This window comes from Drosophila suzukii, chromosome 3 (genome assembly GCF_043229965.1).
Source record: "Drosophila suzukii chromosome 3, CBGP_Dsuzu_IsoJpt1.0, whole genome shotgun sequence".
Taxonomy (NCBI): domain Eukaryota; kingdom Metazoa; phylum Arthropoda; class Insecta; order Diptera; family Drosophilidae; genus Drosophila; species Drosophila suzukii.
Genome location: NC_092082.1, coordinates 87,683,370 through 87,696,743, shown reverse-complemented (window position 1 = coordinate 87,696,743; position 13,374 = coordinate 87,683,370). Strand labels below are relative to the sequence as shown.

The 13,374-nt window shown below is 41.3% G+C and overlaps 1 protein-coding gene across 9 annotated transcripts in view; it reads left to right on the top strand.

The window, feature by feature from the left end:
* The window catches only part of sba (six-banded), a 31,385-nt gene that overhangs the window by 2,115 nt on the left and 15,896 nt on the right, over nucleotides 1-13,374 (top strand). For all 9 annotated transcript variants that reach the window (XM_065866903.2, XM_065866902.2, XM_070995706.1 and 6 more), the window contains 2 exons: nucleotides 329-1,112; nucleotides 8,142-8,265. In XM_065866903.2, coding sequence (XP_065722975.2) covers nucleotides 373-1,112; nucleotides 8,142-8,265 — 864 coding nt within the window. In that variant the 5' untranslated portion in view covers nucleotides 329-372. The remainder of the gene's footprint in view (nucleotides 1-328; nucleotides 1,113-8,141; nucleotides 8,266-13,374) is intronic.

Genomic DNA, 13,374 nt, shown 5'->3' with positions numbered 1-13,374 from the left:
AATGGATTTATCTTTTAAGTTACTATGAATATTATTGAAATGCAGACCTTTCCCTTTAAGATATAAACATTAAACTCGTTTTAAAGTAACAACCTTTTCACAATATCAATATTATATGAAATTAAAATTAATGATTATTCTTTGAATTTAAAGATTCTTTCATTGACTATACCATTATTAAAAAAAAATACATTTTAAAAGGAATAGTATTTATGTAGGATTATAGTACTTTCAAGCATCTAAATTCTATTTAATTGATTATTCTCCGAATCTAAAGATTCTATCAGTGACTGTGATTAATGGTATTATTTCCCTGAACTCTTTGCAGGCCCTGAATCGCGAAGGAGCTCCTAAACGGCTGCTGTTATCGCCATGGCCGCCGCATCTGCTGGCCAGCAACAGCAGCAACATCAGCACCAGCACAAACTGAATATTGCTGGGAGTGCTGAGACAGTGGTCGGCGAGATGCATCACCAACAGCAGCAGCAGCAAATGTTGCCGTTGCACCAACATCAGCAACAGCAGCAGCAGCAACATCATCAGTTTTTCCAGCAGCAACAGACGAAATTTGTATCGCGGGTCGTTACAAGTGCAACGGTGCAGCAGCAGCAACATCAGCAACTGCAGCAGCAGCAGCATACGCAACAGATATTACCAGCTGGATTGGTAAATGGCAATGGCAGCGGCAACATGATGCAAGTATCCAATCAACTGCAGCAGCAGCAACAGCGCGCCAGTCAGCAACAGCAGCATATATTTGTCTGCCCCACCAGCAACCAGCAACAACTCCTGCTGCAACACCAACAGCAGCAGCAACAACAGCAACAAACCAAACAGCGCCAGGCGCAAATAAAGTTGCCAATAAAGTCAACGGCAACGGCTGGAGTAACGGCGGCAACTGTTGCTGCTGCTGCTGTTGGGGCAACGCATTGCATGCCGACAACAATTGCATCGCGTCAAATGAGTCAGAACAATCAGCTCTATGCCAAGAATGTTGCCAAAGCCAACAATGCCAGTAGCAATGGCAACAGGAAGACTACGACCACGTACAATGGAAATTTGGCCCCTGGCTGGCGTCGCTTGACCAACAACAATGAGGTGGCCTACATCAGGTGAGCAGTCCGTCGGGGAATATCAGGGAATATCAGGGAACATCAGGGACTATCTGGAAATATCAGGGAACATCTGCGGTTACAGGATATCTACTGGTTGAGCACTCTTCACGGGGGCAAAAGCTTGTTGATTCTGTGGCCGAGGGCTGTGTTGTACTACGAACATGACATTTACAGCACTTTGGGGGCCCGGGCTAAAAGTCAATCTGGTTATTGTCTGGCAAACGCAAACGCATTCGAGAAGCCATAAAAATGTTCAGCGATCCCCTCTCGGTACAGGAAATGCCACTGTCCAAGGGGTCAGAGGCGGCAGTGGAAGGGGGTTCGCATGTTGTTTAGTGGGCGTCTGGGGGGTTGCAGTAGTCGTGTCAGAAATGTTTTTGCAACCGAGGCACAATAACAACAACTACAACTAGCAACCATCAACGACTCGGGGGTAAATATTTACCTGGCATTATCTGCGAGTTATCATCAAGCACACATAATTACAAACTCAAATAAAATGTTTACTCAGATATGTTGAAAAGCATTGAGTATGTGGATATATCTGCCTGGTTTGCCTGGGTACTTGTAATTGTTCTCGCTGTCCAATTTGCCTCAGGGCCAAAAAGGGGGGCTCAGTATCTTTTTCTGCTTTTTTTTTTTGGGTTCTGTGCAAACAGTTTGCGAGTTTTGTGGCTGTGTTGCCGATGTTGGGTAATTGTTGATTTTATAAGTGGCTGGCACTTCTGAGTGCTTGACTCGTCGTCTCGTTCTGGGATAGTTTCCCTCGCAGCTGTTGCCCCGGGGCTCAATTGCCCAGGAAAGCAGAAAAAGGGTTGTCTGTGCCGAATGTGACTTTGGGATAACTGCTTTTCGAACCACTTGCATGGATTATGGTTGCGAATAGCCTGCTCAATTGGCGGATTGAAAGCTTCCAGGGGGCATATTGTGTTTGCTTTTTCAAGTTCCAAGCCGAGATTCTCATTATGACAGCCATCGTTATGATTATTGGGTTTTAGAACTCCACTCACGTAGTTTGTGTAGAGCGTCAAGAAGCTTATCCGACGCAGTCCATTTACCGGCAATGTCACATTTCACTCAGCCAGCCAGCTAGTCACTCTCTGGGCCATTACCCTTCCATGGAAGGACACACTTTGAGGGCACCGCTGGCTGCCACGTCCTTTGCCCACTGGTATTTACTTGTGCCCAGCGACGACATGACATCGTGTGTCAAGCGTTGTCATTGTCCACCACCAGCGGCAACTACAGCAGCTGCTGCTCATTTCCACGTTGCGTGTTGCTGCCGGGTTTCACTGGGTTTCCCTGGGTTGCTGGTTGCTGGTCGCTGGTTACTGGTTGCCATTTGCTGTTTGCCCAAGCGGATGGTCGCCATGGCCCCCTTGCAAATTTTCGAGGCAAGCATTCTTTTTCGTGTTTCGGTAAGCCAGATAACCCGTCGGTTTGCCAGCGGTGTTGTCCGACTTTGGGTGACAACAATTGCTGAAATTTTGCAAAAAATATATATTTTAGAAGGTATTGCACAAAAAAAGGGTGAAACAAGGGTAGCTTTGCCTTTTGTTGTAGTTGAACCGGTCATTCAAAATAAGATATGGGTTCCTTTGGCTATACATATTCAATGAAATATAAAAAAGGTCCTTAAAGAACCCATTTAAACTACCCAAGTTTACAATGAAGTTGAAAAAGATTCTGCAAGATGATTTTAATCTACCTAATAATATTTGAATGACAATAGGCATTTTTTACGACCTCGTGTTAAATTACAAGTAGATTTTAAACTCTAAGGTCCTTTTACTAGATCGAATGTTACACTCTTATTTCCTTACGCTTAATAGATGCGAACGATAAAATAACCCTATATGTTTTTTTAAATTTAAAACCTACTTGTAGTTTAACATGAGGTCAGGAAATGGTCTAATACATGGTAATATATTTACTAGATAGTTTTTCTAGACCCCTAAAACAGCTATACCGTCAGCTCTGGCCCCATGAATACCGCTTTTTGTTTAGCTTCCGTCCTTGCCGCGTTGGCTTCGTTTCGGCTATTTCTTGGAAAGAATGTTGCACAAATTGTGTACTAAATCAATAATTGTTGCGCAAGCATTTAAATCTAGCTGCTGTTGCTGTTGCCGTTGTTGTTTGCTCAAGTGCTAAATGGCCTGGCGCAACGTGACATCAGCAGAGGGCGAAGTAAAGACTGTGACCGGGTCAAAGCCAAATGAAGTCAGGGAAGGACGCCCACTGTGCGGCAACGGGCGCATAAATCATAAATCCAAAACGGCAGCTGGAGATCGTCGATCGAATCGAGTGGAAACGAAAACGGGTCGAAGCGCCCCGCCAGTCTGTAAAAGGCTGTAAAGAATGCGGAATAGTTTTGCCAGCGATTCAAGCAGTTTTCAATTTTCCCAACTAACGTATGGGTATTAGGTAGGTTTGTATATATGCGTGTGCACCCTGCCACGAGGCCTGCTTTTTTTTTTTTTTACAAATTCCCTCCTACCTCGCGATGAACCTTTCAGCGGACGCGTAGGTTGCATCAGCAGTTGGTCCCTCCTCTGTTTGTCTAGGCCACCTCCGAATCCCTCCGCTCCGCTCCATTGTCCGTCAGTCATTCAGCCAGAGTGGCAGACAGATAAAAAGACCGACGGACGGGAGACCTTTGAAATGTGTTTATTTTACTCACATTTAGGCATTTGTTGCGAATCCGCCAGCTTAGCGCTGGCTCTACGACTTGTTGACTTTGGTCAACGCCCACCATGCGAATTTGTCGTTGCTGATATCGTGGGAAAACCCCTAGGAAAGTTTTACCCCAAAAGCCTTGTTTGACTCATGGGAGTTGGCGATAATGAGCTTGAGAGTTGGGAATTAAACGCCAGATTAAATTTGGCTGACTAACAGTTGTCTTTCTATAATGTTTCCTCAATTTATATAAATGTATTTTGTTGCTATCATAATCTGAAATCTGGCTTTTGGAATATGATTCATTTTCGGGATTTTGTGATGTTAATTTGATCAATATTACCCTAATAATACCCTCAAAAATATAGTGTTTAAACAAAGAATTATATAGGTAATGGATTCCAACAGATTATATAGAAATGTATTTACTATATATCGTATCGTAAATCTTTTATTTGGAAAATATATCACTTTCGGGATTAAAATTGTTTCGTTAATAAACTCAATGACTTCATTGCTTAAATAATTTTCTGTATAATCATATAATTACAGAAAATATATTATTTTTGGGACTTATATCATATTGCTTAAGAATCTTTAATGGTTTAAAGACCCAAGAAATCTATTGTTTAAACATAGAATACATCCTTATAATAGCTTTCGATAATATCAAAACATTTGAGTAGGGTATTTAAAGCGTTGGTTCCTGAAAATAAAAAGTTCTTTTGGGATCATATTTTTTCAGCGTGGGCATGATTCATTTTGCGATTGGCCGCATTCGTTCGTTTTTGTGGGCCGCCTGCTCCTCGCTTTCTTTTCGCGTTGTCAAGGACATGACGGCACAAGGACAACGGATAAAGTCCAGGCCCAAAGGATGTCCCGTCGGTCGGACTGTCTGTCGGTGTGTCTGCCTATCGGCCTGTTAAGACCCCTCCTCGGGCAGTGGCCTCCGCCTCTGTCTGGCTGGCTTTGTGCGATAATTTTTTACAGTTTCATGCGCCACAGCGTAGCTGGCCCACTGCCTTTGGGCCAAGTTAAGTCGCTCTTGCTGTTGCTGTGCGCTGAGCTGTCGGTTTTGTGTTTGCGCTGTTTGGGATTATTAATTTAGTAATAGGCTCAGGCCCTGCTGGAGGCCAACACCCAACACCCAATCCACTCCCAATCGCAATCCCATTTGCATTCTCAGCTGTCTGCACTTTCAACTCTTTTTCTGCGCTGGAGGGTGCACTCAAGGTCACAGGGGCGTAAAACTTTTCCACCTTTTCACACAGTTATAGGGCCTTTTCAAGACGATGGCGGATGGCTGATGGCGACTGCCGGATGGCTGATGGGCGATGGCCACTCCACAGCAAACTCTTTGGCACTTGGCTTTTTGTGTGTGCAATTTATTAAATTATTTTAACTCGTTAGCCCAACGCCTTTCATGTTTCCACAGAGCGGGGAAAATGGGGTGGACTGGCAGGGATTGGAGGGCAAAGAGTTCCATGCAACCACTCACATTATTAGCGCATTTTGTGCAAATACCACAAAAAACAAAGTACGAGGTAAAGAAAAAATTTAATGAGTTGCCGAGTTATTCGTCTGCCACAGAGAAAATAAAAATCGTGGCTTTATTACTACTTGTACACCTTTGATGTCAATATCAAGTCTACGCAAATTAAAGCTGCATTGAAAAAATTATTTTCAGTCAGAGTTATACATTAAAAACTTGAATATAAAAATGCATACATTTTGTAATTCAGAAATTAGTTGCTATATAAGATTAAAATGTTAGAAATAAACTATACTTAGTATTTATAACAAAAAGACTTAAGCCTTTAGTGACATAAACTGGTTTTAAGTGGAATACTTATAGAATTATTTTCATAATGGGATATTTATAATGCAGTACTTTAACTATTAATGGCATAAACTGGTCCAAATGGATTGTAATTATGTATGCTGTTGCAACGCGTTGATTTTAAATGCCCCCTGAGCCCTATTAATTTCTCGCCGTGCATGATTCCTGCTGCGTGCTTGCCCTGCTGCCTCAACTGCCTCAACTGCGGTGGTAAGTGGCAGGCAGTAAGCAGTAAGCGGTGGGCTCTTAAGCCTCTCGCCACGCCAGCTGCATACAAATTGAGCCATAAGCTTTTGGCGTTGATGATTCGCCGTCCCGCTCAATCGATTCGCTCTCTCCCTTTCTCACTCGGAGTCCTTCGTGATGTCTGGCAATCGACTTGCCATCGATTTTTCCAATCTCGAACGTGGCTCAGTCGCTCATAAAGCTCTGGGCCCTCGTAAGTAGTTAAAAATAATTAATAAAACAAACCAGAACCAGTTTCCTTTACCCCATTGATGATGATGATTATGCTGCGGACCTGCAACTGGGAACTTGGAAATGGGAACTTGGAACTGGGATGATATGAGATGAGATGAGATGCGGAGGCATCTCCTGTTTGGCCAGCTAAAAGGGCTACTCAATTGACAATTCGCATACTCGTTTAACCCGTAACACGATTCTCGTTGCTGTTGCTGCTGCTGTCGTCCCTGTGTTGCTGCTGTTGATGTTGCTGTCGCTCAATTATATTGTTGTCTCTGCTGTTCTGTTCCTCCGGCTCCCATATACCATATACCATCTTCCAGCTCCCAACTCAGAGCTCAGAGCTCACAGCTCCTGTTGCTGTCGTCGTCGTTTCATTTAATGCCCTTGCCGCTTTCACACTTCATGCATTATTCAGATTTCCCATACGGTCTTGAAACGTCAACACGCTGAGAAAAATGCCTAAACTTGGGAATATTTAAGGTATTAAGGAAAAAAATAGTTTTAAAAATATATCACGCTGAGAAAAATATATAAATTCTGGAATTTTAAGGTTATTGTATAAGCAAACTCGTTTTAAAAATTTCTGAAGATGAATACTATGGAAATTTCTATGTAACAAAGATCCCTATTAAGTATGGTTTCCAAAAATATCACAATCTATTTTTTGCATTTAATAAATGGGATCTAAAATATCATAAACAGTCTTCCTATATTTTTAACTATTTGGAAATAAAATAATTTGTTTCGAAACATCTTTTTAAAGATCAATAGAATAAAAACCATAGCTTATTAGTAATATTAATATGATGATATATATATGATATATGATGATGATATATATATGTATATGTATGATACAAAAGTACATCGTATTACCTTTTTTAATATATTAAGGTGACATATTTTTTTCTGTGTGGACCTTCAGTTCTCCAGGGTCAGAGGAAGTGAGGTGCTGTGGCGAACTTGAGCCCTGGCATCAGTCTCTCGAGTACGAGTGCTTCAGCTCCAGCTCCCTTTCCCGCTTTCCTCGGACGGCGTCATCATCAGCGCCCTTGATTCCTTCAACGTGCTCACACTACAATTAATAAGCAGCTCCGATTTTTTTGTTCCCCTCTGGTTTCGTTCTGTTTTTGTTCTTTATTTTGCGTACGAGTGTTTTTTTTTGTGGTAATATGTATATCGAAGTAACCCCAGATCATGCGACAACACATTTATGTCGGCAGATTTGCGGTCATGCGTGGCCTGATTGGTGGGAAAGGGGATTTTTTAAAGGGTTAACTCTTGTGTTGTGAAGGGAAAACAGCCCGTTCCATTTCGCAAGGGGGCTTGGCATTATTAAAACTGGATTCGCCGGGTTTCTTGCCTTCCTTTTTAGGCATTAAATGACCGAAATTTAAATCAATTTTTTGCCTTTTCATAATTTTTATGGCGCATAGGCGCGTTTTTTTTTGTCGGACCGCTAAATATGTGCATATGGATGAGATTGTCTTTGTTCTCGCAGATGTTGAGTTTCCCCCAAGACGGGCCTTTGTCGCATTTTAAGTATATCTGTTGCGCATTTTCTCAAGACACATCACCCCGAAATTCCAGTCACAGAATCCGAGTTCCTCGAAGAATGCCAACTGTATCATTACGTAGTTTCCAGAAAGGGTCTCAAATAACTTTATATAACGCAAAAGTGAAACCAGTTTGAATTGTGCGCAGATCGACGCGCACTTATTTGCCATACGATCGTTTCTGATTGGAATTAATTTATGCGCGAATCACTTTACATTGTCATGTTAATGCTTATTATGTTAATGAGCTGTTAATCAAGCACTCGACCATTATCCATTGGCCTCTGTAGTCACTTAACTGCGGCTAATTGCCCCTGGGATATTGGTTTAGTCGTTCTATGGTGGGTGGGTGTCTGGCCTTGGTAATTGCATAATTTCCATAAAACAAATTGTGCGTTTAGCTGGTGAATAACGGCATGACCGGGCTGCCTTCAATTAATTAATCTCGCCCATCCACTAATGCATTTATCTTTTTAACCCTTTTCACAGCCCCTCGGGCAAAACGCTGCGCACGCAGTTCCAGATCAAGGACTATCTCCTCACCCAGGGTACCTGCAAGTGCGGCCTGCCGTGTCCGCTGCGCCCCGAATACCTGTTCGACTTTAATGCCCAGGTGAGTCTATTAAGTCGACTTTAAGATGTGCAACAAATACGTACAATTACTAAAATAAACTAAAGATAAAGATAATAAACAAAAACTTGTTAAAATGTATTAAGTTCTGGCTTTAGAAAAGTATTATTACAACATCTCCATTTTTATAATCGATAAAAAGATAGAAATTTTATACAGTATCGTTTTGATAAACTAAAGAAAAAGATAATAAACAAGAACTTGTTAGAATGGGTTAGGTTCTGACTTTAGAAAAGTATTATTACAAAATTTCCATTTGTTTCGATAGAAAGTTAGAACTGTTATATAGTAGCGTTTCGAACCATTTCCAATTGGTTTTTAATGATTGTTAGAGGATAAATCCTTAAAACATAACGAGCATCGTACTTTAAAACTTTCAATATGATATTATTTTTGTAATGTGATATTATATTTGTAACCAAGTTGCAGTGATATCTGATTGGCTTAAAATGTTTAGTATGAGTATGGGATTGGGAGTGCTTAAGAAATGATTTTACATAAATATGATACGACGCAAGTTTCTTTACCCCCAATATACCCTTTAAGCTCATCTTACATGGCCATAATTGGCTATCATTTTCCAAATATTGATTATAATCCCAAGAATCTTGTTCGTGTCACGATGACATCGCCGAACAGCGAGTTGGACTTGTTTGTCTCATAATTGGCTGTAAATACCGAGCCATGAATGAGCTGAAATCCAACAGACAGGGGGAAGCTATTGCTATATCTATAGCTATACCTATACTAAATCTAATTGAATGTGCTGCGAGCTAACTAGCTGGCTGGCTGGCAAAAGGGGGAACTGTTGGATTGGCGGGGTTTTGCTTTTCGGCGAGGGGACTGCCGACTTTCACTGAGCTTTACTTGACTGCAATGTAACTGCTGCGGCTGCTGCTGCGCCCCCTTCTATAGCCGCCTCATCGCTGGGGCTTCCAGATTAACGCAAAATATTTGTAAAACCAGTTTGACAACAAATCGACTGTGACGACGACGACGACGACGACGACTACGATGTGGCAGCGACGTCGACTGCATAATCACGGAGCCAACGGAGCCAACTGAGCCGATTCTCCATGACCATCTGCCGCTTTTGCTCTGGAGCAGCTCCAATTTGTATATATCTACCATCTATATGTTCTTTTTTTTGGGGCCTGTATGAGTGAGTAGTGCGGTGCAGTGAAAATCGCAGTGAAATCGCCTGCAATAAGATTAATTTTCAACAACAACAAAAACTGTTAACGGTAAATCACGCCCAGACTTGGACTTTAGTTGGCTCTTTTTTCGCCTTGTCTTGGCATTCTTTTTGTTATTATTATATTTTTTGGTCCCCTTGCCCCGGGTATTGTTGTTCTTGCAGGTCTTATTGGCTTCTGTCTCGCCTTTCAGCATTTGTCCGTTGTCTCCGAACTCGGAACCCCGAACCCCTTCCCTGACTCTCTGACTCCCCCTGGCGAGGTCATTAATTTGAGTTTATGGTTTCCCTTTGGTTTTTTGCGTGACGTTGATGCCGTCAAGCGCCAACGCCAACGCCCAACCAACCGACCGAACTGGAACCCCCGTCCCTTCCCTTGGAGACCATCATACCATCATACCACCCGCGCACATTCAATGTCCTTTTAATATGCCCCAGCAAACTTTGAGCGGTTGCACGGAGGGAAAAAGGTGACCCGAATTTAAGGAATTTTTAACAGCGGTATTTACATAGATCTAAGTACTTTTCAAGGTATTCAAGGTATTCTATATAATATACTATATCCACGAATATTAAAAAGCAGTTAGGTGGGATATTTACTTAGATCTCTAAGGATATTTGGTTCATTTATAGGTATACTTTTCAAGGTATTCAAATTCCTCAAATATACTATACCTACGAGTATAAAAAGCAGTTAGGATGGATATTTACTTAGATCTCTAACATTAGCTTGTTTTATTTATTGTTTATAGACAGGTCAGCCATTGCAAATCACCAATTTTAAAAGCTTTTTCTTAGTATAAAAAGAACTTGTCTTATTTTTGTTGAAATGTATAAGCTTTTTAGTGACCCATAAATTGTAGAGACGTCTTTTTCAGACCCCTTTGCAATGCGATCTATTTTTAAATCTCAGCCAAGAATAACCCAGCTAATTGTCAGAAATATTAGCCAATTAAACAATTTTTGGTTTATTATAAAGAACCCTGAGGATGTCTTAATTTCTTTATGCCTATTTTCACCAACTAATTAATATTATTATTCATCTTAATGTTGTTAAACTTAATCTCAGTGCACACACACGCATTTTAAGTTGAATGTCTGAACCCGCCAGCGTTGATTGTCGTCTTTTGTTGCCCGCCTGCTGCTCCAGCTGCTCCGTCAATCGATATTTCGGTGCAATGCACTTATAACGTTGCTCATCCCAGCCTCATCATCGCCCACCCACTCACCCACTCACCCACCACCCCATTCCGCCACGCCCACTTGGCTGTGCATCGTTTAACTCCCACCACAAAGGAGCCAGCTCCTCACAGCTTCCATTTGAGTGCTAAGCTGAGCTGCGTATTATCAAAAGGCAACCGCAATTTGTTTACTAAACACTTCATTGTGCCACCGATAGTCTTTCTCTTTCTCTTTCTCTTACCCACACTTTCTGACCACAACTCGTTGCCTGAATGTGTGTGTGTTTTGGCCATAACTTTGGTGATATAGCAGAGAGGGTATCGGCGGGATGGCAACTGTTTTGGATTTCTTTATTTGTGTGTAGTCTTTTATTTTGTCTGCGACGCGTTTTGGCGCATTCAACTCCGTCGACGACCGAAGACCGTTTCATTTTGGCCATGATTGATGGCCCAGCACGATGGAGACTACGTTCGCTGATTTGTTTTGATTACGGCCATTTTATGCTTTGGCCTTAACTGCCTTTCTTTTGAGATCCCAGCTTTTGAGGTGTGGTAGGTTAGGGTTTTCCTCCTATCTCCATTTGTCTTTCTCTGTTTCGCCACTCTTTTCATTTGGCTGCTTGTTTTTTTTTTTTTTTTGGTGAAAGTCTTGGCCCGAGCAGCTAGACAAAGCGGCTGTCAGTCAATGGAGTTGGATTGAACATGGCCATCGGATCGCCTGGCAGGCTCAACTTGTCATGCGCTCCGAGGTTGGGCCAGCAAATTATGATGTCGTCTTGGTAGTATATTCATGAAATGGTATCTTGGATAACCGAGGGAGGGGGGCAACCGACAAACTTTGAGTGTTTTAGTGGCTGCGATTGGAAAGTTAGAGCTGGAAAATAATGCCAAGTGGAGCAGAGAAGATGACGGACGGCAGACAATTGCAGTTGCAGACATAACTAGTTTTGAGTAGCCCCGGCAGAGATTGCCCAGGTCTTTGAGACAGGCACTGGGAAATATTAGGAATACCTTGGTTATAGATACATTTGGCACTTTTAAGGCCTTATGACACTAGATATTAAAACATTTCTAACTACTGTGACGGAATTTATTTGACAAAGCCATGGAAACCTTGAAGAAATATATTCATAACTTTTTTTAAGCTGTAGGTCCTTTTTTATTTTGGTTGCCATGAATTTTTTTTATATATGAAGCAAGTGTCATAAGGTCTTAGCCAAAATCCCTTGACAAAAAGTGTTTTCAGTGCACTGAATAGCTAGGCAAATTCCAGATAGCCAATACCAGAGAAAGAAATGCTTTCAATGGGAAGCAAATGCAATCGGATTAGGCCTGCCATACATATATCCTCTACTGATTGATGTATAATTTATGTACATAATGGGACCTGTAGACAACACGGCGTGTACGTAATATGGATTGCGTATACGCCGTGTGGTTAATTAGACATACGCATCGAGTGAAATACATGGTAATTACATCGCATTTGGCATTTGGCTGCGGGTCTTTAATTATCCCATATATATATAGAGCCATGCACATATTTCTCCATAGCCGCAGTCCATGACTCAGATTTTGGTTTATGGCCTTTTAATGGGTGGTTCAGTGGGTGGTTTAAAGGGGGTAAGGGGGGGGGCCGTGAACCATGACGCAGGCTGGCTAAACGAACGCTTTGTTGTCTGTGGAATGAACGGTTCTCAGTCAGTCAGCTGCAATTGTCGATAATTAAACAATTATTTACAATTGAAATTTTCAATTGCTAAGTGCAAATGAAAATGAAAAACCGAAAACGATTTTTTATTCTTTTTTGATAAGTGCGAGACAATTGAAATTGATTTTCCACAAGGCGTACCCAATGGATTTCTATTTCGAGAGACTTGCAAGCAGCATTTCGAAGGGGCAAAGGGAAGTCCCAGGCAAACAAATAAAACTTTGGCCCCAGTTCGTTTTCCATTCGCTCGCATGCAGCAAAAGCAAAAAGCAAAAGGCAAAAAGCAACAGCACAAAGCAAAAGCAAAAGCATCTGAAAAAAGCAACAGCAAATCAAAAGCTGTGCGCCAACAAGGCAAACAAACAAACTTGAGAAGGTCAGCGTCGAACGATGTCAGCGGCAACGTTGTTTCAAAAATTTACAGCTTACAATAAAAATAAAGGCAATATTAATTGTGGTCGTTGTTGCTTTTGCTGTTGCTTCTGTTTGCAGTACACAAACACACGCATTCAGAATGTCAGAGGCGCTTGCATAAAGTATTCCATCCAGGGGCTCTCGAAAAAAATGTTTATTGACCTTTTTCGTGATTGCCCTCACTTACTCAGTCAATACTTTATGAAGGCAGGCTTTTAAGATTTAAAACTGGGATTTTAAAGTTAAACTCTACAATTTTCAGACCCTTTAAACTAGTAGTTGTTTATCGATTTTCATTATAATGCTTAATGTACAAATGATGACAAGATGTTTTTGGTTATTAAGTAAATATAATTATATTTGTGATTTTTTTGGTGCTTTAAGCTAAGCTCATCGATTTCCATTAGCTCAAAAATGTTTTTATTATAATAAAAGTTGATGTTTATCTGGTAAATGTAAGTAAAGTAGGCTTTGTGTGTCATAAGCTTATTAAAATGGTCAATCTCCCTTTTGTAACGCACTTCCTATAAACAAGGCTTTTTAAATAGGTCACCATAGAGAACATACTCGCCCTCCGAATGGTATTTAAC